Source organism: Leptonychotes weddellii, chromosome 12 (genome assembly GCF_054177405.1).
Source record: "Leptonychotes weddellii isolate Sample4059 chromosome 12, ASM5417740v2, whole genome shotgun sequence".
Lineage (NCBI taxonomy): Eukaryota > Metazoa > Chordata > Mammalia > Carnivora > Phocidae > Leptonychotes > Leptonychotes weddellii.
The window spans coordinates 93,136,641-93,164,068 of NC_138380.1; the positions used below are offsets into that span (position 1 = coordinate 93,136,641).

Here is a 27,428-nt window from a genome sequence, read left to right on the forward strand (position 1 = left end):
ATGTGGTGGGTTTTTGGCCTGGTGTTGGGGACTGTCACAAAGGTGGGACATCGCAGGACGCGCCTGGTGTCTAGCATTGTGGACATTGGTGTTCTGGACCCTTCTGTGGGCAGACCCTCCCCCCGCCGTTTCCAGTGCAGGTGACGAAATGGTGACTTTCTCATGCTGGTCTGCCTTCTTCATTGACTGTCTGGAGTCCTGATGGAGGGACTTGGCTTTTTGAAATTCTGGTTCCTGCAGAACCGTTTTATTAATTTTCAGATGGAGTTGTACTCTGGCCATCAAGGGGACGATGGGCTTTTGTTTCATGAGCTTATGGACCTTTGAATACATCACATGCTTCAGTCTTTTATGGACGTTGTTTTTTTTTGATGCGGGGGGCAGAGAACCCTAGGCAGGCTCCACGTCCAGCACGGAGCCTGACACGGGGCTCAGTCTCACAGCCTTGAGATCCTGACCTGAGCCAAAATCAAGAGTTGGATGCCCAAACTGATTGAGGCACTCCTGTGCCCTGACGTTGTTCTCTTTGAGATTCAGATTGTCTCGTGTTGGGCCAGCTCGTGTGTCCCTTTCTTGGGGCCTCCTCATTTTGAGTGGTGTCCTTTTGCTCAGGCTCTGGTCCCTGTGTGACGCGGGCCGCTCCCGTCTGGGAAGACTGCTGATAGATGCTGAACTGGTGATGCTAGGTGGAGAGAGAATTACTGAAGCTAGATTTTAAAGAAGGGGAAGGGTAAAGTATAGATTTCTTAGGCAGGATGTGCAGCTTGTCTCCCCAAGTGCCCCAGAGGGCCAGGTAGCCTCCCTTCCTTGTGAAAGTGGACTGACAGGCCTGTGTCCTGAGCCAGACTGTCTTTCCAGGCGGGAATGCACTGAAGAGGATGGCGACCCCAGTGTGATGGCGACAGTGACCCTGGGCAGGAGGGGACAGTGGATGTCAGGGAGGCGCCTGGACCGCACGGAGCTGGTGTGCGGGGAGCTGGGCCTGGAGCAGGGCACCCGATGCTGTGGGCTTCTGCTGCTCCAGGAGCTGGGAAGAGGTGGCCGCTGGAAAGGAACCTGTAGGTGCGGGGGGGCAGGAGGGCGGGCGGGTGCTGCTGGGAAGGGAGGCCGTGAGCACGGTGGGCCTGCCTGGTGCGGAGCCCTCTGGGTGGGTCACTGTGCACACACTCTGCAGTCGGACCCTTCCTTTCCAAGCGGCACGGTGAGTGTGGCAGTCACGTCTCGGTGCCGAGACGGGGCCTGTGGACCTGCTTCCAGCAGGGCACGGTTGGCGTGAGGCTCTGAAGCAGGGCATTCGCCTCCAAGGGAGGGCTCACCTCCTCCAGCTTGCGAAATGCAGAAACCCAGAGAAGAATCCCTGCGTCCGCACCTGCTGTGGCTCCTGTCCGGGGCCGGATGTGGTGGGACCAGTGAGCAGGAGGTCAGTGGGAGAGATGGAGATGTCGGGGAGGGAGAGAATTAACTGCTTAAACATGCACACGCTCGGGCCCTGGTCCCTCCACTGGGTACGTCCCTCCACTGGGTACACCGTCCCAGAACCTGGGGAGGGGCCTGAGGGCGGCCCCCGTGCCCCCACTTATACACTGGTCCCCATTCCCCGTGCGTACTTGAGCCTTCTGCACAGACGCCTTTATGTTGGGTCTGGGACCCCCTTACCCACCACTTCCCATCCTGACCACTGCGGTTCTGAACTCGGGAAGGAAGGAGGCCCTTGGTTCCTGCCACGCACTGGGGCACGGAGGGAGGGGCCCCGCAGAGCTCCCCCCTGCGCGGCTGTTGCTGGTTGTGGTGCCCGCAGCGCGAGGAGCCTGGCCTCACTTTCCCTTTAACACACGGTCAGGACGCTGTCACGGGGCTGATGGGCTCCTTGGACGTGGGCGCCGTAGGGAGGCCTGCCTGCCGCCTGCACCCCGGCTGCTGACTCACGCTCCTCCCTGCTCCCCACCCCCAGCGTGCTCCTCGGCAGCTGCAGGGGCGTGGCTCCAGGCCCGGCGGGGATGACAAGGCGAGGGGGGCCCGGAGCACCTGCACATGACAGGAGGCTTATTTTTACACACTGTTGGCTGGAAATAATCGACTTTATTTAAAGAGAATGTAGATTCCAAGTGTTTAAAAAAGCACCCAGCAGTGTGCCCGGCTCCGTGCGGGGGAGGCCGCGGGTCCGCTCGGGGTGAGCCGGCCGGGTGCCTGCCTGGCTGCCCGCCCTGCAGTGCTGGGGCCAGAGCCCCTCTTGTGAGCGCCCAGCTCTGGGACAGCTCAGCTCCGCGGGCAGGTGGCCCCTTGCGCGTGGCCCTGTGGCGTCTCCGCTGGTGTCTGCTGTGCGTTACGGCTGGGGGGTCGTGTGGACCCCAGCCGGTGAGGGCTCCGTGCTGGGTGCGGGACGCAGCCGCCCCACCACCGTGAGAGGTCCCGCGGTTTATTTCTCGATTTCTGCCAGTGCTGGCCTTTATTTTGTGTGTATCTTACGTCCGTGTTTCCATGTGGTTGATGATTTCAAATAGTTAATGCGCGCGGTTCCGAAGGCCGTGCAGTGAGGGTGCGTCTCCCGGCTTCATCCCGGTCGGCTTTGCTGGAGCTGTTGTCCGCACATTCGAGTGTGGTCCATCTGATATGAGCTCTCAAGCTGCAGTGGGTGCTAGAGCGGTTTGGGGGGGCAGGTGCCGTCTCCCCGGGCCCCGTCTGAGGTGTGGAGGTGCCAGCAGGCTGGAGTGGTCGTGGCAGAGCTGCCCGGTCGTGGGGCCGCAAGGCGGATTGCCGCCCCCTGTCTTAAAAAGAGCTGTGTTTCTCTTGATCACATGTCTGTGTTGTGCGGAACTTGGGTAATGGCCAAGAGAAGAAAGGCAGACTGCTCGTTGCTGTACCACCCGGAGACCCCACGGAGACTTAACAGGCCTGTCCGTGGGCACGGACGCACGTGCGTGTTCCTTCTAGGGAGCGGGCCTGGGCCGCACTCAGCCGCACGCCGGGTGCTTTGCTCCTGGGGCTGGGCGGCCTGTGCACGTGTGTGTTGTGGCCGGTGTCCAGCGGGCCTGGCCCGGACCTCTCCTGCCTCTTCCACCCTGCTCTCTGCGGCTCTCTCCCGAGCTCACTCCCAGCCTCTGGGGAGGGTCCTCCTGGCCTCTTCGCAGCTTCTGCGGAGTCAGACAGCCCTCAGCCCTTGTGGCCCGCGGCCGCACGGCCGTGTTGATGCCATCGTCCCTCTGAGCGCATCTTCGTGTCCTGGTCTCTCCTTGTGAAGGACGCAGATTGGGTCAGGGCCCCCGATGACCTCATTTTAACTTGGAAGTAGAGCACATTCTGAGGTGCTGGAAGTTAGGACGACATAGGATTTTGGGGGTCACACCTCGGGCCCTAACGGCAGCCACTTGCCAGCCCCGATGGGCGGGCTGTGACGGATGCCCGGCCTCCCATCTAAGGCGCGTGAGGCATACCCACCGGAGGTAAACACATTCTCGTCCTGACGCTTCAGCCAGAAAAAGTGCCTCCCCGTGAACCACCACCTGGCAGAGGTGAGGGGCTGATGGCCTGCATGCGCTGCAAGCCTCTTCCACGTGTCTTCACGTGCACCGAGGAGGACCTGCACGGTGCCGTGTCCCCCCACGGGGTGTCCGAAGGGCTGGAGAAGGTGGCTGAGCTGCACTTCTGTGACTGGGCTTCTGTCTTTAATTTAGGTGCAGAACTCACCGTAGAGGGCTTGTGAGTCCAAACTTACTTTTATAATGCTATTTTTGCTGTTGTGAGCACCGTTCCGTTTAACAGCAAACGTTCTACCGTATTTTGTTCGTGCCATCCGCTGCTTGGCCAGGCGTGTCTGCGTCTGGGCTGGGCGGGCCCTGCAGGGACAGGCGGCGTGGCTGGTGGGTTTTCCAGGTAGCCCGGGCTTTGGTGTGTTGCCCTCGCTGGGCGCTCGTCACCAGGAGAAAGCCGAGGCTGTGGTGGGTTAGCGTGGAAGCCGAGCGGCTGCGGGCTGAAGTTGTTCTGCTGTTTTGTGGAGCTAGGCCCTGCCGAGCAGTGGTGAGAAAGCAGGAGCCCCGGGACTTCATTACTGCCACCCTTTGGTTGAGCGACGGGCCTGGTCCGTGAGCTTCGGGAAGCCCGGCAGCAGGCCCGCCGTTCTGTGGAGCCGGGCTGCGGATGCTGTCCCCAACCCGCGGGTGCTGTCCCCAACCCGCGGGTGGTGCCCTCAGGGGCTTCCCTGCAGTGTCCCTTTGTCCCCGCAGTTTCCTAGGAGGCCTGAGTAGGAGGGTCAGGAAGTGTGAGACTCAGCTTCTCAGGAGCTGGAGATGTGTGGGCGTGGGTACGCGGTCGGGGCCCGGGCGTGCAGTGGGGACCAGGCCTGCAGTGGGTGCTGGGTCTGTGGTGGGGGGCTGTGGTGTGCGGTGGGGCCTGGGCGTGCGGTGGGGGGACCACGGCGTGCGGGGGCGGGCCGGGCATGCGGTGGGGCCGCGGCGCTCCTGCGTCTGGGCCTGGGTGCATCTCACCTGTTGCTCTTCCCCAGGAGGCAGGAGCAGTTCCAGAGAAACCCCGACAGCTACAATGGTGCCGTGCGTGAGAACTACACCTGGTCGCAGGACTACACCGACCTGGAGCTCAAGGTGCCGGTGCCCAAGCACGTGGTGAAGGGCAGGCAGGTAACCGCGGGGCGCCTCCAGCCTCTCTGCTCGGCTTCAGACCTCAGGCGCAGGAATCGGGGGCGGCGGTGCCCCGCCCAGGCTTGCCCTGCTGTGCGAGCATGCCCGGTGGCTGGTGGTTCGTTCCGCTGTCACCTGTGGGTCGTGGCTCGGCGTCTTCGTGGCAGGCGCCACAAAGGAGGCGGGGTGGTCGATACGCGTGTGTCACAGATGGAGAAGGTGGTGTCCCGAGCAGGGACCCCTGGGCTCTGCGGGGCTCCCCCACGGACAGCGGCCACGTCAGGTGGGAGCGGTGGTACTCACAGCTCCACTGGGTCTCTCCACCTCCGTGAGCGTGAGCAGAAATTTAATCTTTTAGTGGGAGAGAGATGTTTACTTTTTCTAAGTGGGTGGGCTTCACTTTAAAGGAAAAAGCCCCATGTGGTTTGTGAAACGGGGCTTTTTATCATAATCCCTTCAACGTAAAGAATTCTGATACTTGCGGAGAAAGCACGTCCTCCTCGCATCAGCCGTCACGAGAGCCTGCGGCCTGCAAAGCGAGCCGCACCTTCCATGTCCGTAGGCGGGAAAGTGAGGCCCAGGGGTTGCTCAGCCTCCCGAGCTGACACAGGGAGCGCACCGCGTCCCCCACTCTTGCCGTGCCTGCACTGAGGGCACTCAGAGTGTGTCTGGCTGGCGATGGGGGGATGAGGCTGTGGTCGGTGCGGGGGTGTCAGCCCCCGAAGCTCAGGCTGCTTTCCCACTGGTCAGAGACCAGCGCTGCTGGCTTCTTCCCAAGAGCAGGTCCCACAGCGCGTACAACAGAGCTCGTCTGTGAGTTCACGCACATTTTCTGGAAACGGCTGCCACGTGAAGTACCGGCTCCTGCTGGTCTGGACACGTGTGAGCCAGAGCCAGGCCGGGCGGTGAGTTAGCCCCTCCGGGCCCCCCGTCTCAAGGTGCCGGCCCCAGACTGCCCGCGCTCTACCTGGAACAGTCCCGCCCCGTGCGTCGATGAGGGCGGCCCGTTCTGCCGCACGGGCTCCGTGGCTCCGTGTCTGGTGTGCGGCTGGCTGTCCTGGCACCATGCACTCGTTCCCCGCTTTACCCCTCTTCCCACCCTGTCTGAGGAGATCTCACCGGGGTCCGTGACCCCTGGCCAGGTGGACTTCGGGATCCAAGGCACGACCTGGTGACTGGGGGTCATCCCTCCGGGATCTGGCTCTGGTGACCATGTCCCCTCTGGTGCAGGCCGACCTTCCTGGGGGAGTACTTTGCCCGGCATCTTCTGGGGTTTTACGGGCAGGTGTTGATCTAGGGCTTATTTTTTGGTGGCATTGCTTTGTGTGTAGGTGAAGGAGTTACGAAAAGTGTTGGCTGCGGACTTTGCTGGTCTGCTTGTCTGGCCTGTCTGTGAACTTGTGGAGCTTTCTCCAAAGGACTTGTGTCAGACCCAGCCCAAAACTAGTGATTCTCTCTTTGACTCTGGAGACCCGGGTGACCTGGCCTCTCCCGCTGTCCTTTCCGCCCGGGAGGCGGACATGCTGGTGATGTCAGCGTGTCTCCTGACTCTGCCGCGAGCCCTGTATAGCGGGGGTCCTGCTGCCCTTCATCACATTGCCGAAGGGACAGGCCATCATGCCTGGGGGTCAGATCCACGCTTCCCTCCAGTGTGGGTGTCCTGACCTTCACCCAGTGTAGCCCTGGGTTTTGCTTGTTCTCACGCGAGACATTTCCTGGGCACGTGATGGTCCCCAGGGCTCGGCCAAGATTGCCGCTCTGGGGCTGACGTCCGCTGGGCTCGGGCAGTGACCGTTGGCACCGGTGGGGCTGCTCGGGAGTGGCAGGTGGCGTGCGCTGCGTCAGCGGGTGCCCTGTTTGCTCGGGCCCTGCCCGGCGCCTTCCTTCCCGCCCCCGGAGGCACCTGTGGCCGTGCTGGACAGGACTTGTCCGGGGTCTCCGGGGCCAGCGCTCCCGGCCCGCAGAGGTGTGCGCGCGAGCCCAGTGATGGCGGCGCCACACTGGAGGAACCGTGTTCCGCGTGACACCTGCTGACCGCATCTCTGCCAGGCCAGCCTCATCGCTGATGCGAGGGAAGCCGCCGCCGCCTCCTCCTCCTCCTCCTCCTCCTCCTCCTCCTCCTCCTCCCCCTCTCCCAGTGGTGTCTTCTGTCCAGGTTACTGTGTTGCTTGGTCTTTTTAGCTGAGGCACAGCTGACGTGCCGGTTTCAGGTGCACAGCCTGGCGATCTGATCCCCGTGTCTGCGGGAATCTGGTTAACACCTGTCACCGCACGTAGGAACGGAGTTTTCTCTTGGGGCGTGAGCTCTCGGGATTTAGTCTCTTAGCAACTTCCACGTTCCCCCTTATTCCCACACTGCAGCCTTCTCCTAAAATTTTGTGGTCTCTCATTTTTTCAGCGATCTAAGCATTTTAGCCATGACTCGCTTAAAATTCCGGAATAGGTTTATTTTGTGTGTCTTGGCTTTTGCTGGTCTCAGGGTTTTTTCCTCAGGGTTGCCATGTTCTTTGTGGACTGGCCGCCTTCCAGCTCTTCTCTGAGTTGCCCGTCCCAGCCGCCTGTCAGCAGTGTTGGTTTTTGGGATTTGTCTGTGGCACCTGTCAGATATCATCGTGAGGGTAGCTGCGGTCACGGCAGCGTGGTGACAAAGTCACAGATGGGGGGGTGCGCGGAGGCGGGGGGCAGGGCTGCGTGCTGACGCAGGACCCCTGCGCCCCCGCTTCTCCAGCAGCAGAGCATCGCCTCTGGGGCCGATTTTCCTAGAAGCGGACTTGCCCCTTGGGGGTCGAGGAGGACAGAAAAGAGCCTGTGCGCAGTGCTTCACCTTTTTGCTGTTTGTCATTCTGCCGGAGAATCTGAGGAGAAACTCACGGTGAAGCTCTGGCCTCGAGCGTGAGGGAAGCGTGGTCAGCTCTTTGCTCCGTCCACTCCGCTGGGGAAGGCAGCCAGGTGCCCCTTCCTGCCCTCGGGGCGGGCGCCGAGCGGCGCGCTCACCACAGAGGTGTTCGCTGTCATCCCCGGTGTCGGCTGGGCCTGGTTCGGAACCTGGCATTCCGCTGAACCCTGGCATTTTAACGCTGGGACTTGGAACTCAGAGGTTCGGAGTCTAGACCTGCTGTTCCGCTCATGCCGAGGCCGCAGACCGCCTGGTAGAAGGGTGGCGGAGCGGAGACCAGGCCCCGGCCACGCCGGCTGGTTGCCTTTCGGGGGGACAGCGTCACGATGTTGCTGCAAAGTCACGGCACGTACGTCGGACGACAAGCAGATTTCTCTCCTCCTGGGTGTGCTGCTTCCTGCTGGAGCTGGGGGTGGTCTGTGCTGACCTGCTGGCGGGTGGGCTCACGCCGCTTGTGTCTTCACCGCAGGAACCTTCCAGAACGGCACCACGGCTTCTGAGCATGTCTCGTACAGCAGTGCTTTGCCCCTGAGCTCGAAGCAGCTGATGGAGTTGGTCTGAAAGCTCTGTACCACGGGGTTCCCTTCTCAGACGGTGTTTAGAGCGAGTGTCGGCCGGAGCTTTAGAGAGGCGACTTCAGTAACAGGAGGGTCACAGGCTCCACGTCTGCTTCGTAGTGTTTGAACGCTCAGGACGTTTGTCTTTGGGAGTGTAAACACCGATGGCAGGGAGTGTCTCTCCTGCGTCTGTCCTCCTGCCCTCTCCCGGCCCCCGCCCTGCCCCCAGCATCGCGTACGAGCTGCTGGGATGTTCTGGCAGACAGACGCCAGATCTGTGATCAAGTACAAGCATGTGCTGTCACCCCCCCCCCCCCAGCACGATGACACATTTGTGCACCTGTTCCCAGTGTGGGCCACACCGGGGTGGCTCTGGTCTCTGGCGCTGGCTGCCGTGCCCCCCGTGCCCCAAGCGCGCCTGCTCAGGCTGCCAGAAACCCGAACATGCAGGTGCCCTGAACCCCACGGCCCCTCACACCCAGGGCTCCGTCTGCCTTTGTCCCTTCAGGCAGCAAGCTGGTTACTAAACGAGTCCCCTGGTAATTGGCACTGAGGTTGTTTGCAGTCTTCTGCTGGAAATAATAAAACAGTAATGCCCTTTAATAGATTTTATCTTGGGGGGCTCCTGCGTGGCTCAGTCAGTTAAGTGTCTGACTCTTGGTTTCGGCTCAGGTCGTGATCTCAGAGTCGTGGGATCGAGCCCTGGGTCGGGCTCTGCACTCAGCGGGGAGTCTGCTTGAGATTCTTTCTCCCTCTCTCTCTGTCCCCCCCCCAACTCACACACACGCGATTTCTTGCACTCTATCTCTAAAACAAATCTTTTTTTTTTTTTTTTAAGATTTTATTTATTGGGGCATCTAGGTGGCTCAGATGGTTGGGCGTCTGCCTTCAGCTTGTGCCATGATCCCAGGGTCCTGGGATCGAGCCCCGCGTTGGGCTCCTTGCCCGGCCCGGAGCCTCCTTTTCCCTCTCCCTCTGCCTCTCCCCCTGCTCATGCTCTCTCTCTCTCTCTCTCTGTCTCAAATGAATAAATAAAATCTTAAAAAAAAATGATTTTATTTATGTGAGAGAGAGAGCACAAGCGGGGTGAGGGGCAGAGAGAGAAGCAGGCTCCCCACTGAACAGGGAGCCCGATGCAGGACTCGATCCCAGGACCCCAGGATCTTGACCTGAGCCAAAGGCAGACACTTCACCGACTGAGCCACCCAGGTGTCCCATAAATAAATATTTTAAAAATAATAGGTCTATTCAAGTCCTTTAACTTTTTAAGCATTGGATTGTCTTTTTATTGTTGAATTGTAAGAGTTCTTTTTAAGTGTAAATACTGTACCCTCGTCAGATAATTTGCAGGTATTTTCTCCTGCTCCATGAGTTGTCTTTTTGCTTTATTTTTTTTTTTTAAGGATTTTATTTATTTATTAGAGCGCGCGCGTGCACGAGCTGGGGGCAGAGGCAGAGGGAGAAGCAGCCTCCCTGCTTGAGCAGGGAGCCCAACACAGGGCTTGATCCCAGGACCCTGGGATCATGACCTGAGCCGAAGGCAGGCGCTTCACTGACTGAGCCACATAAGCGCCCCTCTTTTTACTTTCTTAAGGGATGGTGTTTTTTGAAGCACAAGAATCTTTAGTTTTGGTAAGGTCTAGAATTTATTCATTTATTTTTGGTTGTTTGTGCAGATCTAAGAAACCATTGCCTAATCCAAGGACATGGATAGTTACATTTTTGTTTTCTTCTAAGAGTTTTATAGTTTAAGCTCTTACATATAGGTTTTTGATCCATTTTGAGTTAATTTTTGGATAAGGTATGAGGGAGTTGTCTAACTTCAATCTTTTGCATGTGGATATCCATTTGTCATAGATGCATTTATTGAAAAGACTATTCTTTCCCTCATTGAATTGCCTTGCCACCCTTCTTTAAAATCAACTGACTGTAAATTTATGGGTTTATTACTGAATTTTAAATTCTGTTCCATTGATCTGTATGTTCATCCTTATGCCAGTACCACAGTTTTGATTATTGTATCTTTGTAGTAAATTTTGAAATTTTTTGTTCTTGTTTTCCTCCATGACTGCTTTCTTTTATGTTAAATAGAAATTTTCTGGTGTAGTATTTTATTTTTTATTTTTATTATTTAAGTTGTTTTTTTTTTTTTAGAGAGAGCGAGCGAGCATGCCAGGGAGGGGCAACGGGAGAGAATCTCAAGCAGAATCCCTGTGAGTGTGGAGCCCAAGTGGGGCTAGATCCCATGACCCTGCGATCATGATGTGAGCCGACATCAAGAGTCGGGCACTTAACCGGTTGAGCCACCCAGGCACCCTGGGTAGTATTTCTTTCTTTTTTTTTTAAACTATATTTTTTGGGATATTGTCTTAGTGTTTTTTCTGGGATTACAATCTATTTCAGATCAATACAACTTAATTTTAATGTGTATCCGGAATTGGCTTTTATTTGATAACTTCTGTTCTCTGCTCCTTTGTGGTGCAGTTGTTTTAAATTAAACAGAGAGTTAACAAAAGGTACACTTACACTGTCTTTTCTATTTATCTTTACCAGCACTCTCTATTTCTTCACGTGGATTCAAGTAACTATCTAGTGTCCTTTCATTTCAGCCTGAAGAACTGTCTCTAGTTTCTTGCAGGGCTTGTGTAAGAAAAGATAGGCCTGTTAGGGATGAATTCTCTCAGGGTTTTGTTGTTGTTGTTTGTTTGTTTGTTTGTTTTTTAAATCTGTGAATGTCTTAATTTTTCCTTCATCTTTGAAGGATAGTGTTGCCTGATACAGAATTCTTTGTTGACATGCCTTCCCTTCACCCTTTGAATATTCCGAACCACTGCTTTCTAGCCTGCATGGTTTCTTTCTTTCTCTCTTTCTTTTTTTTTTTTTTTTTAAAGATTTTTATTTATTTATTTGACAGAGAGAGAGATAGCGAGGGCAGGAACACAAGCAGGGGGAGTGGGAGAGGGAGAAGCAGGCTTCCTGCCGAGCAGGGAGCCCGATGTGGGACTCGATCCCAGGACCCTGGGATCATGACCTGAGCCGAAGGCAGACACTTAACGACTGAGCCACCCAGGCGCCCTCTCTCTCTTTTTTTTAAGATTTTATTTATTAGAGAGAGAGAGCATGAGTGGGGAGCGGTGGGTCGGGTGGGACACAGAGGCAGAGGGAGAAGCAGGCTCCCCACTGAGCAGGGAGCCCTATGTGGAGTCTGATCCCAGGACCCTGAGATCATATGACCTGAGCCAAAGGCAGACACTTAACTAACTGAGCCACCCAGGCAACCTAGCCTGCATGGTTTCTGATGACAAATCAGCTGTTATTCCTGTTGAGGAGCCCTCCTCTGTGAGAAGTTGCTTTTCATGCTACTTTCAAGATTCTCTGTTGGCTTTTTTGATGCATCTAGGTTTTGATCTCTTTGAATTTATCCTACTTGGCGTTCACTAAGCTTCATGAATGTGTGTTTTCAGTCATTTTTTCCATATATTCTTTCTACCCTCTTTTTCTTTCTTCTCCATCTGTGGCTCCATTGTGCACATTGTGGTGTGCTTAGTGGTGTCCCTCAGGTCTCTGAGGCTCTATTCATTCTTTCTTTCTTTTTTTTTTTTTTTAAAGATTTTATTTATTTATTTGACAGAGAAAGAGAGAGCACAAGTAGGCAGAGTGGCAGGCAGAGGGAGAGGGAGCCGGATTTGGGGCTTGATCCCAGGACCCCAGGATCACGACCTGAGCCAAAGGCAGCCGCTTAACCGACTGAGCCACCCAGGCGCCCCTATTCATTCTTTCTGTTCCTCAGATGAAGTAATCTCATTTGTCCTATCTTTATTATTTATTTATTTTATTTTATTTTTAAAGATTTTATTTATTTATCTGACAGAAAGTGACGCAGCAAGAGAGGAAACACAAGCAAGGGGAGTGGGAGAGGGAGGAGCAGGCTTCCCGCCGAGCAGGGAGCCCGATGCGGGGCTCGATCCCAGGACCCTGGGACCATGACCTGAGCTGAAGGCAGACGCTTAATGACTGAGCCACCCAGATGCCCCATCATTTGTCCTATCTTTAGATTTTCTGATTCTTTCTTCTAGCTGCTGTGATTTGCTTTTGAGACCCTCTAGTAGATTTTCTGCTTCAGTTTTTTTCCCCAGTTACTTTTAAATTTCGGAATTTGTATTTGTTTTTTTTTAAAAAGTAATGTTTATCTGTTTATTGATATTCTTCATGAGATAGTATTCATACTTTGTTTTAGTTATTTACACATGGCTTTCTTTAGTTTTATGAGTATATTTACAATAGCTGACTTACAGACTTTTACTAAACCCATGTCTAGACTTCCTTGGGGACAGGTTTTATTGTTTGCTTTTATTCCATGTATATGGACTATCTTTTCTTGTTTTAGTGAGTCCTGTAATTTTTTGTTGAAAATTAGACATTTTAAATAACAATATGGCAGTTCTGGACCTCCGATTCTCTCTTTTTCTCATGGTTTGTTGCTGTTGGTACTTGATGTAGTTGTTCTTGTTTGTTGGATGACTTTTCTGAGCTAATTTTCTAAAGTCTGTATTCTTTATTGTGTGTGGCCAGTGAAGTCTCTACTTGGTGAACTTAGTAATCAGCAAATGATTGGGCAGACTTTCTTAAACACCTAGGACCAGTGAATTTCTCTCCCAGGGAACTCCATGTATGTATTAGGGCCTGCCTTTAACGCTTAGCCTAGCAGTTGAAAGTTCTGCCTTGGCCTCCACTTGCTCATGCAGAGGCTCAAAGTCGGCCAGTGGTGAGAGGTTAGGGCCTCACCGAAGGGTTTTTTCTAAGTCTGCACATAGCCTGCACATTCATGTGTCCAAAGTTTTCAAAATCTCCACGGACATTATATTCCGCAGCTTTTCCTTTTGTTTGCCTCAGCTGTTATCCCCTGTTTCAGTCAGCTGTGAAGTTAAAATACTCGCCTCTGATTGTTTTCAACAAACACTCCCTGGGGAAAAGGCTTTTCTGAGTCCATTTAAAAACAGCCTAACAATTGGGGTCTTCTGGGGAACCATCCCACAGGTCAAGTGATCCGAGTTCTTGGGAATGAAGTTTTGGAGGAGCTCCAGCTCCTCTGTGCTCCCTCTGATGGCTGCCAGGCTATACTGGGGATGTGGGTTACCAAGGGGCTAGAGAGTGAGAATGGGCCTACGGTCAGCTAAAATGTCATAAAGCTTGTTTTTCTTGAATCAGTGCTCTCTGGGTTCCTGCAAACCTTTGATTAGTTTCCAAAGTTCAGAAAACGTACATATTGACAATTTTTGCCAATATTCTTGTTGCTTTTTTGAAAGAGCGCTTTTTTGGAGGTGTTACTCTATAATTTACACTTTTGGATCAGGAATTTCTTGTGTAGCTTTTTGTTTTCCTGGTGTTTCTTTTTAACTTGTAAAAAATAGTATCTTTTCATCATAATGTCCAAATCAGCCAGACGCACTAGAACAACGTATTGTCTAGAAATCGCTTTTCCTAAAGTCCTCTCACCTCTGATTCCAACCCGGACCAATTATGTTTCAGTTCTGCTGTATAGTTTACATCCTGGAGCTTCCTTTCACTGTACTTCTAGATTAAATTCAGTGTTTCGGATCCCTTTTGGATCTTCCTCCCCACCCCCCCAGTTTTATTAAGGTATAATTGACATATGACACTCTGTTAGCTTCTGTGGTATAACATAAGGCTCTGATATCTGTATTGCACAATGGTCACCAAGGTAGGATTAGTTACACTTGTCACCATACGTAGTTAAGGTTTTGTGTCTGTGTGTGTGATGAGTGTTGGAGTTCTGCTCTCTTAGCAGCTTCTTCATGCCCGGTGCCATGTTGTGAGCTGTGGTCACCGTGCTGTGTAGGAGGTCCAGGCCCCACTGACCTTCCTATTGGACGTTTGTGCCTTTGACCCCGTTCCCCCAGGATCTTCCTCTGGTTTGGTTTTTTTCCTCATTTTGCTGGGCTATAGCCTCAAGGAACTTTCTCAAGGTATGTTGTAAATAAGAGATTCTTGAATGTCTTAAAATGTAGTTATTTTAAACTTTCCCTTATTTCATGGTTCCAGGTGTGTATGGAAATCTAACTTTAAAAAAAGTTCTCCCCTTAGAAAATTGAAGACATTGCTTCCCTGTCATCTTATGTCCAGTGTTAACTGTTTCTAGAGATCTCTTCCGTTCAGGTTCTTTGTGAGTAAACTTTTATCCCTGGTCTTTGGAATTTTTAGGGCCTTATTTTGAGTTCTCGGTGTTACGAGTCCACGAGTTTGTGTGCGTTGTGTTTTACTCCTTCTGCACAGCCCTCGGTGGGGTTTTGTCCGAAGGCATGTTTTCCTCGACCCCGGAGCATTGTCTTGTTGCTGCATGGTTCCCAGCACACCACCCCCACCGCCTGGATGGGTCTTTGTCTCTACCTTGATGTTTTTTGATTTTGTTTTCCAGTCTTTCTGTTGCAGATTCTATTTTAGCTTCTGTGTGTTTAATTCTAAGTGGTGTATGTGTGTGATTGTTCTATTTTCATATTTCATTTTGGTTCCATGGTCACACTTCTCACGCCTCTCTGAGGATATATACTGGAAATACTTTAGAATTTCCTTTTTTCCTATTTGCTCTGTAGTCTTTGTTTTTTCATGCTGTTGCTTTAAGGATGCCTTTCTTAATTCCCTAGTAGTTTTTTTAATTAAAAAAACGTATTTTCCCCATTCTTCTGAGTAGGGGATGGATGGTGTTGATGGTGTTCTCCATTACGTGGCTGAGGTCTGGTCAGAGCCGAGGGGCCGACCGGCCAGCCTTCCGTACAGGACGTGGGGCCGACCGCCCACACCGCCCCTCAGACTGCTGCTCCGTGTCTCTGGAGCACTGCCCCATCGGTCTGTACCACAACGGGGTCCTGTCCCCTCCGGTGGGGCTTCCTCAGCTGTCCCAGGGCTGACTGAGGGGCTCTGCTCCCGTCCTCCCTGCCTGCTGACTGCCAGCCGGAAGCCCCATGCACAGACGAGACGACTCACTCGTCCCTGCTCCGTGCTGTCTGTCCCCACACTCTTCTCCTTTGTCTCCACGTTTCCTCCTCCTCCTCCTTCCTCCCTTGCATTGTCTGGGGTTTTTCTCTTTGTGCTTTGTTCCTGTCGTTTCTGTGGGTCACAGAGGCTGGGACACGATCACCCTTCCCAGAGTGACATCTCAGACTGGAAGCATCTCCTATCTGGGTCCCCTTCGGTGCTTTGGCTCATCCCCTGTTGTGCAGGCCTCGCAGTGTGAGAAGCTTGCCCAAATTTGGAAATTACCGTGTTACGTAAAGTTGGCTGGGAGGATTTTATTAAAGTGAGCTTGCTCCTGGGGCGCCTCCACCACACATCCAAATTCATGGTCAGGGACATCGTCTGGGAGTGTGCCAGGCTGCTGCTGATTTGGCCATTGGATGCTGAGTAAATCCGGGTCGTGCCCATGTCTTTGCAGAGCTGGCTGAGTGAACAGGACACCCCCAGAGGTTGGGTGTGGGCATGTGTGGGCCGTGGGTCACTCTGCTCTGTAGCAGCGCTTTTGTCCCCTTTTCCCTGCTTTCCCCGCTTCCCCCACTCCCGGCACGGTTCAGGAATTCTTCCTCTCTTGCCCGAGAGCCGCCTGATGGTGGGAACTGTGGAACAGCACCCCTTCCACTGTCCATCTTTTACTCGAGGGTTTTTACAGTACAATTAGGTTACAGGAGCCAAGCTCGAATATTCTGTGAGAATTTCTGTTCGATGCTTTATGAGTGTTTAATGAGCACTTACCAAGCCATGTGGGAGGGTCGTCTCCAAACAAAAGCGGATGGAACCCCACCCTTAGGCCTGAGTTCTCCCCTCCAGTGTCTTTTCATTTAATGCACGCATTATGCAGATGCTGTCATAAAAAGATTTTGCAGTTTAGACACACGTTTCAGAGTTCAAAAAGAATTGAAATGGAATAAAAACAGGAGTTCTGTGTGCTTCCCTTTTCCGGTTACTGATCTGATGAACCTCCAGGGGTTCACGAGCTTTGGATGCTTCAGGCCAGGGTCCCAGCAGGTCCCAGTGTGGGTGCGCAGGCAGCTGCAGGGGAGAAGGGAGAGACTGTCCAGGACAAGTGTCCCCAAGGAGAGAATGGTGGGCTGAGAGGCTGGGTTTCTCGAGAACAGGGGAGCCGGCCTCACTGTCCCCGGGGAAGGCACAGTGGCTTGCAGACGGAGGCAGAGTGGGCGTGCGGGGGCTCGGCCCTCCTGGGCGCCCTCCAGAGCCTTGCTGCTGACGAGGCCCGACAGCGAGATGGGGGTGGGAGCACAACCCCACCTGCACCAGCCATGCTTGCCTTCCACCATGGCTACCGGTCTCCCCGATGGAGAAGGGATTTCTGTGGAAGACCAGTAGTTTTCCTGCGTCATCATTACGCACGTTGAAACGGGACTTCCAGTACGTTTACTTGGAGACGGCGTGCGTGGGCTGCTTCCAGTGTCACTGGGTTGGTAGGATTCTCTTCGTCCAGAGTGCCTGTGGACCCCCAGGATGGCCTTGCATCTTGCTCTCCCGCGGTCTGCGGCCAGGTCCTGCTTGGGAGCGTGCTAGGCACCACCTTCCAGCACAGAGTGACTCCCTTCTGCTCGGTTCCAGGTCTCGGTGGCCCTGAGCAGCAGCTCCATCCGGGTGGCTGTGCTAGAGGAGGATGGGGAGCACGTCCTCATGGAAGGGAAGTTCACCCACAAGGTCAACACCGAGAGCTCTCTCTGGAGCCTGGAGCCTGGCAAGTGCGTCCTGGTGAGTGTGGGCGTTGGTGCTCGAGCTCCGGGAGGGGGTGGGGGTCACACCCGCTGTGGGGCTTATCCTTGGGCCGTCTGGGGCACAGCTCAGGGGGCACCTCTGCTGGCCTCGGCCCCTTGGGGTCCCGCCATTTGGTTCTCTGAAGCAGAGCATGAACTCACGGTCCTCCGTCCTTGTGCCCACATGGTGACCACGCGCGCAGGCCGCACGCGGTGACCACAGAGGAGCTCCTGTGGGGTCATCCCCAGAGCATGGCTGTGCTTGCCAGTGACCTGGTTACAGCTGAGGCAGAACCAAATAAGTGACAAATTGGAAGGCAGGTTGAATTTCACGGATGTCCTCCTGGAGGATGCAGAGTTAACAGATTCAAACAGACCGGCTTGTTTGACAAAGGGGATCTCAGCTGGCTGTGCCCCTTGGGGCTGCAGAAGCCAAGCCAGGTGCTCTGGCACTCCCGTTCCTGGCGTCCTCAGTGGCTCCTTCCCCCTCCTCGGGGCCTCGCACCCGGTCTGGCAGGGGGGGCCCAACCAGGGTCTGGTGAGAGGGTGCAGTCAACAGGAACAGACCAGGTCTTTGGACAGAACCTCATGATTTTACACAGGCCCGTTCTTCACGTGTGCCCGGAAGGAAGGAAGGAAAAATGTTCCCATTTCGTGTTCACAGGATGGGCACCAGTGGGCCAGCCTGTGTGCGCTGACCGGAGGCCTTGGCGCGAGAGGGGTCTATCGTGCAGGGCTGCTGGGGCGCACTCACGGGGCCCTCTGTGTGATGGGGACACCAGGTCGTGGGTCACAGGCCAAGCCCACCCAGCTCTTGTTCTCAACCTTGCTGGGCACCTCCCTGCCCTTCTGAGGTTCCTGCTCCTCTCCGTGGGATTGTGACAATTGTCATCCTGGGGCTCAGCCCCTCTGCCCATCGTGCCGTGCCTGCCTGTCCCCCAGGCCCCGGCCCCATTGCAGAATGCCTTCCTGGTCACGGCCTCACTGGTGCTTCTCGGGGCTGTGGGAGGTAAAGTCAGGGTCTCCTCACCACCTCCACCCCAGCCTCCCAGCGGCTCATCCTGTGCCAGTGGGGCTGTGAGACCCGAGACACAGGGTGCCCGCTGCCTGCGGACAGCGTGGGGGGGGCCCCGAGCAGCGCCCCAACGGGAGTCCCACCCGGGACGCACGCGTTCTGCCTGATGCCCCCGCCAGGACGTGTGCGCCCACGTCCCTGTGCGGACGGGCCGGCCAAGGGCTCGCTGGTGCCCTGCGGCCTCCCCGCTGCTGCCCTGGCGTCTGTCAGGGTTATCGCCCGCGTACTTTCCATGTCCGCTGTGGAAACGCGCCTCTGGTGATCCCTGAGCTCGTCTCGTGGGGGCTTCGGTTGGTTAGCCACATTGCCTCTCTGTGTGTTCGTGTGCGAGTGCTCGAACACGGCTGTGGCTCACGGCAGCCCGTTACACCTTGTCATCGGCTGCCATTTCTGAGCACGCTCGGGGCCCGTTTAACTCTCCAGAAGCTCGTCCACGGGACGTGACTCGCCCGAGGCGGAGCCCCACGTGCCTCTCCGCCTCCCGGCTGCAGGGCGCCCTGGAGGGGGTGGGGGGAGCGCGTGCGCAGCCCGTGGGAGGCCTTCCTCCCGCCCACCCACGCCGTGCCCGCTGCCACTGACTTTCCTACTTTGCCTTTGCCACGCGCCTGCCGCTCGGCGAGTTCAGCTGTGCGGAGCCGACCACGGGCGGAGGTGCACTTGGCGCTGCCCGTGAACATGGTTTCTGGGAGTTTTCCCCGCTGACCCCCTGCCAGCCGGGTCCGTGTGGGAGCCCTCGGGTCCGCGGGTGCTGGGCGAGTACTGCCCGCGGTGCTCGGGGTGGCTTGACCGTCAGCAGCTGGGGCTGCGTGGGGAAGGCCCTCGCACGTCCGCCCCCGAGCTTGCCCGTTGGCACCGCCGGTGTGCTCTGCCCATGGGGTGTGGGGCTCCCCCCGCCTCCCCTCCCGACCACGGGCCGTGTTCTGGACGTCGCGGTTCGTGTGACGTTTGGCGTCATGTCTCTGAGATGATACCGCGGTCGAGCGAGCGCGTTGCCGTGACGCATGAAGACCCTTATCCCTTTGCTGCTGGGGGCATGCACCACGTCCCTCGGGCCTCCGCTCCGCTCGGCACTGCCTGGCTCGGGTAGTCCCATCGGCTGCACGGGAACTGCATTCTTGACCCTTAGGATGAGGCTGAGAGCCTTGGCTGGCCCAGCCCCAGACGTCCGTAGGTTGCTGACGGTTCAGGGCCAGGCCCTGTGCTGGGCACCAGGGCAACTGAAAAACATGGTCGAGGGCGCCTGTCCGGAGGGCTGCAGAGGCCTGGAAAGGGCTCCAGTGTCCTCGCCAGAGCCTGGAACCTGCGAATGGGACCTTACAAGAGAACAAGAGGGAGGTTGGAGACGGAGGAGGACACACAGGCGGAAGGAGTGACGTGAAGACAGGCAGATGCTGGGGAGACAGCCACAGCCCGTCCCGGGAGACCTCCGCAGGGAGCCCAGCCCTGCAGCCCCTGTCGGACTTCCGGCCTCCAGACAGAGAGCATCAAGGCCCCTGGCTGCCCCGGGGCGCCGAGGGGCGAGACTGCTGTGAGGGCCTCATGGACCACGAGGGGCAACCCCAGGGCTGCACGTCACCTCCCCAGAGTCCTTGGTCCGTGCCTGACCTCCCAGCGGGCGACGTCACTGGCTTCCCAGCCCCCGTCGTCCCCTGAGGGCGTGCATATCAGACAAGCTGCAGGCGTTCGGAGCGGGCAGGGGTGGCAGCTAAAACCGGATGACAGCTCTTACCTCCCTCCCTCCCACACTCGAGAGTGTTAAACGAGGCTCCTTGCCTCTCAGGCAGCCTCCTTTCTCTGCTGAGAGACGGGGAGTCAGCGCTTCCCCCGAGCCGTGCTGTCCCAGAGGCGCACCAGCGCCCTGTCCTTGTCCCACTACCCCCCCCCCACGGCGCTGACGGCCCCCTCTGCCGGGGCGGGGTGTTCCCGGGCCGGCCCCTGCCCCGCTTAGCGCTCCCCCGAGCGTGTGCGTGCGTGCGGGCTGTGCCCCCGCATCCTCTCCTGGAGTTCAGTTCTCAGCAGCGGGGCTGCAGGCTCACCATAGTCCTCGGCCGTCTGCCAGGGGACGCTGTCCTGCGCCCTGTGTGTGTGCGGCCGCCAGCATGGGCTTGCCGACCCACACTCACCATGGCTGGCCTGCCCGCGCGCCTTCCTCTGTCCCTCTCCGTGTCCTGACGAGGATGTGCGTTTCCCGCGGGGTCACAGCGCATCCTCCGTCCCAGCTGTGGGCTCAGTAACCTCAGCGTTCTGGCAAGTGCTGGAAGCCAGTCCGTGGAACGGCCTTCCGCGCGCTCCTCTCCCAGGACCCTGGGCATTTCTCGGGCCGGTCAGCACCGTGGCGCCGTCCCCAGGCAGTCCCTGAGTCCCAGCAGGGAGGAGCTGTGGCTCCGGGGGGCGGGCGGCAGGAAGGTGCCGGGCACGACCAGCGGACTGTGCTCCCGGGGGATGCAGGGTCGTCCCTCCGTCCTGGGGCGAGGTGAGCGCAGAGGCGAACGCAGACAGCGTTCCCTACCGGCACAACCACGCCCCGGCCCTGTTCCGTCCGGCCCACACAGTGCTCTGATCTGTGAGCTTAAAAAGCTCGTTGGTGGCATGAAACACCGGGCGCTTGCCCGTCGTCCTGCTGTGCCTGGCTAGCTCCGGGGTCGGTGGTTGGATGCAGACCCACGTCCTTCCAGAGGGGCCTGCAGGGAGCAGGTCCCGCCGTCTGCCCTCGTGGCCAGCACTGTCCACGGCTCTCACGGTGTCCCCCTGGTCCCCACTGTCTGGAGGGCCGCTGCCCTCGTCAGGCACGAGGCCGCCCTGCTTGGATGCTGTTCTGCCAGGCAGGGGGGAGGGGGAGGCAGGGCTGCTGAGTCATCGCACAGGTTGTGGGGGTGCTGAGCTCCTTCACACGGGGTTGGAAGTTTCTGTGAGGACGCTTCGGGAAACTGATTGGAGATCTGGGACCAGGTCGATGTGAGGGTCCTGGAGGGAGGCCAGGTAAGGGGGGGTGGCGAGTTAGCGAGGATACTCTCAACACCTGCGTGTTGAGGGGTGGGAGTGAGCGGGAGCCACCGAGATGCCGGGCACCCGGGAGTGGTGCTGACAGAGGTTAAATGTCTCCACCGTGGTGGAGGAGGCCCCTGCCGCCATTGTGGGGAAACGGGCTCAGGGAGGAAGCTGGTGGATGTGGCGGAGTGACTCCCTGGACGGGGTGCGGCGTCACCTGAGCAGGATGCTCTTGGGGGCACCTTCCTGAGCTTAATCAGGAGGAAACACAAGACGAACCTCAAATGAAGGTGGTCTTTAAATGCGAGGCCATGGAATGTTCCAGATGAGCGGGGACGGGACCGCTAAGGTGCATTTGGGACCTCAGCCTGGATCCTGTGCAGGAGGGAAAGTTCTGCTAAAGAAAAGAGCATCCCTGTCCCCGGGAAGGAGGCACCTGTTGAGATACCGGGGTGGTTCCGGGCAAGATCGTGGAACTGACTGTGAGTCATGCGTGTCGTCAGATGCATGTGCTGTGATGGAGCAGGGGTAGCCTGTCGGTGGGGGAGCCCAGGACAGACACACACGGGTATGTTTGGAATTATTCCAAGTAAAATGTTCAGAAAAACACGATGGTAAACGAGCACGCGGAAGGGTGGCGACGTCTTTGGTCACGGAACCACGGACCAGAGCAACGCGCCACTTCCCCCCTGCCGGGCGGCGTGGATATGCCACGGGGACAGCACGCTGAGTGCAAGAAGCAGGGGCTCAGAAGGACACCGAGGGTGCGCAGTGGGGGGCCGGAAAGCATAACGACACGGTGGGGAGGGGCTGGTGGTGGGCACGGGGCTCCTTTGGGGCGAGGACGGTGCTCTGAACCGGATAGCGGTGGTGGTTGCCGAACACTGTTGGGCTAAACGCACTGAGTTGTTCACTTTAGAATGATTGTGTTATGTGAGTTTTCTCTCAAAACACAGTGTCTCTTACTTATTTTTTCTTAAAGATTTTATTTATTTATTTGACAGAGACACAGCGAGAGAGGGAGCACAAGCAGGGGGAGCGGGAGAGGGAGAAGCAGGCTCCCCGCCGAGCAGGGAGCCCGATGCGGGGCTCGATCCCAGGACCCTGGGATCATTACCTGAGCCACCCAGGCGCCCCTAGTGATTTTTTTTTTTTAAGATTTTTATTTATTTGTTTGACAGAGAGAGACACAGCGAGAGAGGGAACACAAGCAGGGGGAGAAGGAGGGGAGAAGCAGACTTCCCCGTGGAGCAGGGAGCCCGATGTGGGGCTCGACCCCAGGACCCTGGGATCACGACCTGAGCCGAAGGCAGACGCTCAACGACTGAGCCACCCAGGCGCCCTTCAAAATAGTGGTTTTAAAAGTGTTGCTCGGCTCATCTTGATTTTTGTTGGGTTTGCGAAGGGCTCATGTGGGTAGCAAGGCCCGGTAGCTCCTTGTGTGCCGGGTCAGCCCGTCCTGCCCAGAAACCCTGTGTGTGGTTGGCGGTTCACGTGGAGGGGCGGGCAGCAGAGCCCCTGGTGGTGCAGGGCTGACCCCTGCTGTGCCCTCTGCGGAGGGGCGCTGGTGGGCCGAGTGGCTCTGCCCTTGGCCCTGCGGTCTGCTGACTCCTGGGTGTGTGCAGAGCTCCTGGCAGGGGTGATGACGGAGGGCCTGCAGGTGGGAAGGGCCTGAGGGTCTCTCTCCAGAGGCAGAGCGGCCTGTAAGTGCCTCAGAGCACTCTCCGGGAATAAAGGGGATAGCGAGACCGGGAACGCCTTCCCCCTCGGAAGGTGTTGGTTGTGTTGGAACACAGATCTGCACCTGGGCGGAGGTGGGCCGTGCTCTCGATATTGGGGTCTCAGAGGGCCAGGTCAGGTCCCCGCACACAAACTGGGGAGCAAAGTCCGTGAGAAGCGGCTGACTGGAGCATCTGGAAGCCAGATCCACCCCAAACGTCAACCATGGCGTTGGCATCTCCGAGCCCGCGGTCTCGGTGCCCCCCCGTCTTCACGCCCCACGCCCGCCGGGATAGTCGGCAGCGGGGAGGCTTATTTCTGTCCTGCAGACATTGCCATGCTGTCACCCAGACACCCTCTCACCGTGCGGCCTGCCCCGTATCCCACATCCCGAGTCCTTCTCCGGGACTGGGCTGGAGCCCTGCTGTGGTGGTGAGGTCCGGACCCCCGGTGGGGGGCTCAGGCACATGGTGTCCTCACAGACGTCACTGGTGGGGGCCAGTTCCGGGTCTGTGGAGTCACGATTGTGCTCTGGCCAGGAACCCTCTGCTCGGGGTGCTGCTCTGAGTGAGAGCTGCTCCAGCTGCAGGCCTGTCCTGTCTGCCCTGCCTCCCAGCCTTCGGGGTGTGACTGGGGCTTTCGTGCCTTTGGAGACTAAGTGGACAGTGTGAGGGACCGTGGACCGCCCAGCAGTCCATTCTCGGCCTCTGAGGAGCTCGGCCACCAGCCCACAGGGAGGCATGCCGTCTGGGCCCCACCTCCCCCGTGCGCTGCCCTGACTTGGGGGGCGTGCTGGAGGCAAGGGAGGTCCTCAGGGGTGTGGTGGGCACTGGGGGGGGGCGGGCAGGAGCCTGTGGACAGAGGCTCCTCTCCCCGGCGGTGCAGGGAGGCTGGGGCGGGGGCCAGGCTGGGGTCCTGGCCGCTGAGCGGGTGCGGGGCACTCACACACGCAGGTCCTCGGCCTCCAAGAGAACCTGGGGTGGGGGGGACGAGGGCCGCCCCCACACGGAGCGCTGTCTGCCCGTGTGTCCCAGGTGAGCCTGAACAAGGTGGGTGAGTACTGGTGGAGCGCTGTCCTGGAGGGCGAGGAGCACATCGACATCGACAAGATCAACAAGGAGCGCTCCATGGCCACGGTGGACGAGGAGGAGCACGCCGTGCTGGACAGGCTCACCTTCGACTACCACCAGAAGCTGCAGGGCAAGCCGCAGAGCCACGAGCTGGTGAGGAGGCGTGCTGGGCGGGGGCGGTGGGGGACGCTGCGGGCAGGGGGAGTCTGCAGCAGGGTCCTCGCAGGTGGCTCTGGCCCTCCGGGGTGGGGCACTGGTTCTGCCCCTATTCAGAGCCCAGGTGGAAGGGCTGTGTGCAGCTGGTCCACACAGACGTGGGACGTCGCACGTGATCCGGGCTCTCCGGGGCTGTGTGTGGGCGGGGGGGGCGGGACGGTGCCCAGACAGCCCCTCCCCCGAGCCCCCGGGGACCCTCGGCAGAGTTGTGGGGAGCCAGGCCCAGCTCTGCTGCAGGGCCCGTGGGAAGAAAATCCTTCCGAGTCACCTGGGAACGTCAGAGGCCAGAGAAGTCCGGATGGCCAGCATGGAGGGGACATTAGGGGTCCACACGGGCAGAGGTCCGCACCGCGCAGCACGTGCTGGGGGCAGGAACGCAGATCGCCAGGCGTGTTCATTCTTCCTTGTGCTCAGTGCTCCCAAGAATGTCTGTTGAGGGCAGGAAGGGTCGGTTTTATCAGGTTAATTTTGGTTCCCGGGTGTGGTGGGCACCGGCCGAGTCAAGTCTCTCAGAGGAGGGGGTCTTCTTTGTTCCACGTGTGTCGACACGGGAGTCCCCCCGATGCCATTCGGGGTTCCGAGGCGTCCTCACTGGTCCTCCCTCCTGCCGCCCTTTCCTCAGGCCCCACGCAGATGGCCTTGCTCCTGCGAGGGTCACTCAGGGAGCTGACCACCGCCGGTCGGGCAGGGCCGGCTGGGTCATGAGAGGAGCATCGGGTGCTCTTGCCGGCTCGTGGTCAGGGTGGCTCGGGCAGCAGGGCTGGGGCCTGAGTCCCGAGTTGGTCCCTGCCTCTGTTCTCCTGCCCCGAGTCTCTGAACCTGCCCTCGGTCGGGCTCCCTGACCACCTGGGCCTACAGGGCCCGGGGGGGCCGAGGTGGCCTGTGTCTCCGGCTGGCGCAGCCGAGCTCGCAGATGGGGGCCTCGCCTTCATGGGCGTTGGGTGGCAGCCACGGTCCGTTACAGGACGGCTGCCTGTGGCCACCAGAAGAAAGTGTGTGAGCTTGGGCCCCGCGAAGGGGCTCGAGCCCTGCCGCCTGGAAGTGGCCGGGAACCCAGGCCCTCGAGGGGAGCAGGAGACCCTCGCCGACGGGCCCGGGGACGGACAGCCGATGGGGACGTATCCGAAGAAGAGCTTTAAAGATGCTGCTAACAGACGGGCCTCTGTGCCTTGAGTCGGAAGGGACTCCGGAAGGACTTGCCACGTGCTGGGGGGCAGCGTGCGGCCCTGGGGGACGTGAGTGCTGGGCCGAGTGGCGCTTTCCGGGCACTTTGAGCAGACATGCAGGAGCCGGGGGCTGGGTGTGCCTCTCGCCCGGGTGACCTGCGCTTGAATGCGGGGCACCATCACTGCTGTCCAGGACTCCTCTGGGCTCGGCGGGGCTTTGGGGAGGACCGTTCTCACACATGGCTGTGAGGGAAGCGCCGTGTGGGGAGCGGGTTCGGACCACGAGAGCGTGAAGGCAGGAGGGCTGTGCCGGGAGCTGGTGGTGAGGGAGCCAGATCTGGGGAAGCTCAGAGGTGCCGAGGTCACACGGCCGTGGAGGCTCGAGCTGGAGGGAAGCAGGTCCCCGGGAGGAGGAAATGTGGGGCCAGGGGGTCAGCAGGACCGGCTGGTGGCTCCCGAGGAGGCAGGGCCCGTGTGGGGAGCAGGAGTTGATGGCCCTGGACGGCCCCGGTACCCAGTCCTCACCAGCGGTCAGGGCTCGCATGGGGCTCCTGTCCCGAGAGTGGCCGGCGGGGAGGGGGCTTGGAATGGGCGGCGGGAGTTGGAGAGGAGGGGTGGGGGGGGCGTGTGTTGGGCGGGCTGGTTGCTAGGCCCTGCGCGGTCGTGCGCCGCAGGTCGGCAGTGATCGTTAACCCGGCCCGAGTCCGCCGTGCTGGCGGCTGCACCGCTGGGCTTAAAGCCAGGGGAGAGGGGCCGCGGGCAGGAGGGACAGCGTGTCCTCGTGCGGAGGAGGCAGAGTGAGCCCTGCTCTGGGCCCTGCGTTAACCTCTGTGTCTGTTTTCTGTTTGTAGAAAGTGCACGAGATGCTGAAGAAGGGGTGGGATGCTGAAGGCTCCCCCTTCCGAGGCCAGCGATTCGACCCGGCCATGTTCAACATCTCCCCGGGGGCTGTGCAGTTTTAATGCCCGGAGGAAAGGAAGTGCCCGCTGGCCGGGAGGCGGGATGTTGGCCATGCCCCCGGCTCCCTCCTGCCAGGGACTCGTTGGCGGGTTTGCCCTTGCCATCCTTTCCTTCAAGGGTGAACCCGCGGCACCCGGCCCTGCATTTCCAGACTGCAGGGAGCAGTGCGGGGCGAGCGGGACGCCGGCCACCCGCTCTCCTCTTGCTGCCGTGCACACGCTCTGCTTGCTTTCCTTGTGCTGGGGGCGGGGAGTGGGTGCTGGGCCAGCTGCTGACGTGGGGGGGGGCGGGGGGAGCCCTAGCCTTGACATCTCCCTGCCCCACGTGTGCGTGTGGTGTTGCTTGGCGTTTGTGCGCGTCCGCCACCTGCTCATCCCCGTCAAGGAGCAGCAGCAAGTGGGGTCCTGGTCGCCGCTTCTGGATGTGAGGACACAGTCCCTAGTGGCCACAGGCGCAGCAGGAACTGGCCTCGACGTCTTCTCGTGGGACCCGGTTCTTGTCAAAGAGCTGACCGGGTGCCCCCAGGAGACCAGAGCACGGCGGCCCCGCCCCTGCCCCGTCGGCCGTCGGACGGCAGGTCTCCCGGGACCTCCCCTCGTGGCTCTGTCCTCGGGGCGGACAAGGACTCCTTTCTGGGCGACGGTCCCTCCGGAAACGGCCCCCTTCGCCTGAGTAGGTCGGAGGGGGCTCGTCAGTCATGTGGGGGCAGGTTTGTGGCTCACAGAGGCCTGAATACCCAGTCCCTGGGAAGCATCGGGTGGCTCTGCCGCCTTCGAGGGAGGTGCAGACGCCAGGTGGCTGGTGGGAGCATCGCCGGGGGGGGCGCGGAGCCCTGTCCCCTGTAGTTGGCACTGAGGCTGGTCGTGGAGCCGCTGAGACCCGTCCTCGGGGGCCCCCGGGATGTGCACGCCTGCCCCACGTCACCAGCGTCTCGTGTGAGAACTGTTCTCGATGGTCTCGGGCCCCTGGGCCACACCGTGAGGGTCTTCTGGTGTGACGAGGGGGGCTGTGCACCTGCATCCCAGCCACTTGGGAGCCCGGGGAGCCGTGGACTCTGTGGTCCGTCTTCCTCTGCCCGACGTTCTCTTCAGTGTTGTGTTTCTGCCCCGCCCCGCCGGTCATGATGGCGGCTCACCGGCGTCTGGGAGTGGCGGGCTGGGGCCGCCACGCCGGTCCACGCTGCTGATGGCGGGCTGTCCTCACGGGCGTCCTCTGCCCCTCGCTGCCGGCTGGGCCCTGGAGCCGTGCAGCCCGTGTGTTTTCTCTCTCTAGACGCGGCCGCCGCAGATTGGCCACTGAGCTCCGTCAGCCGAGGTCCGCGGAGAGCAGGGTGCCCGCCTGCGAAGTCCCTCTCCAGTGTCGGTTTGCAATAAATCTGTATTTAAGCA

General features: G+C 58.5%; 1 protein-coding gene and 1 long non-coding RNA gene across 2 annotated transcripts; both read left to right on the forward strand.

The window, feature by feature from the left end:
• Positions 1 to 27,428, forward strand: LOC102726595 (nudC domain-containing protein 3). Its single transcript, XM_081799724.1, has 7 exons — positions 1 to 140; positions 859 to 1,058; positions 2,176 to 2,272; positions 4,499 to 4,631; positions 16,701 to 16,844; positions 23,663 to 23,851; positions 25,932 to 27,428. The coding sequence occupies exons 1-7, from the start codon at positions 1 to 3 to the stop codon at positions 26,040 to 26,042; spliced, it is 1,014 nt and encodes a 337-aa protein (XP_081655850.1). The 3' UTR covers positions 26,043 to 27,428.
• LOC145716638 (uncharacterized) lies at positions 6,745 to 9,134 on the forward strand. The gene is made up of 2 exons (XR_014139460.1): positions 6,745 to 7,876; positions 7,997 to 9,134. It is a non-coding gene; the product is annotated as an uncharacterized LOC145716638 (long non-coding RNA).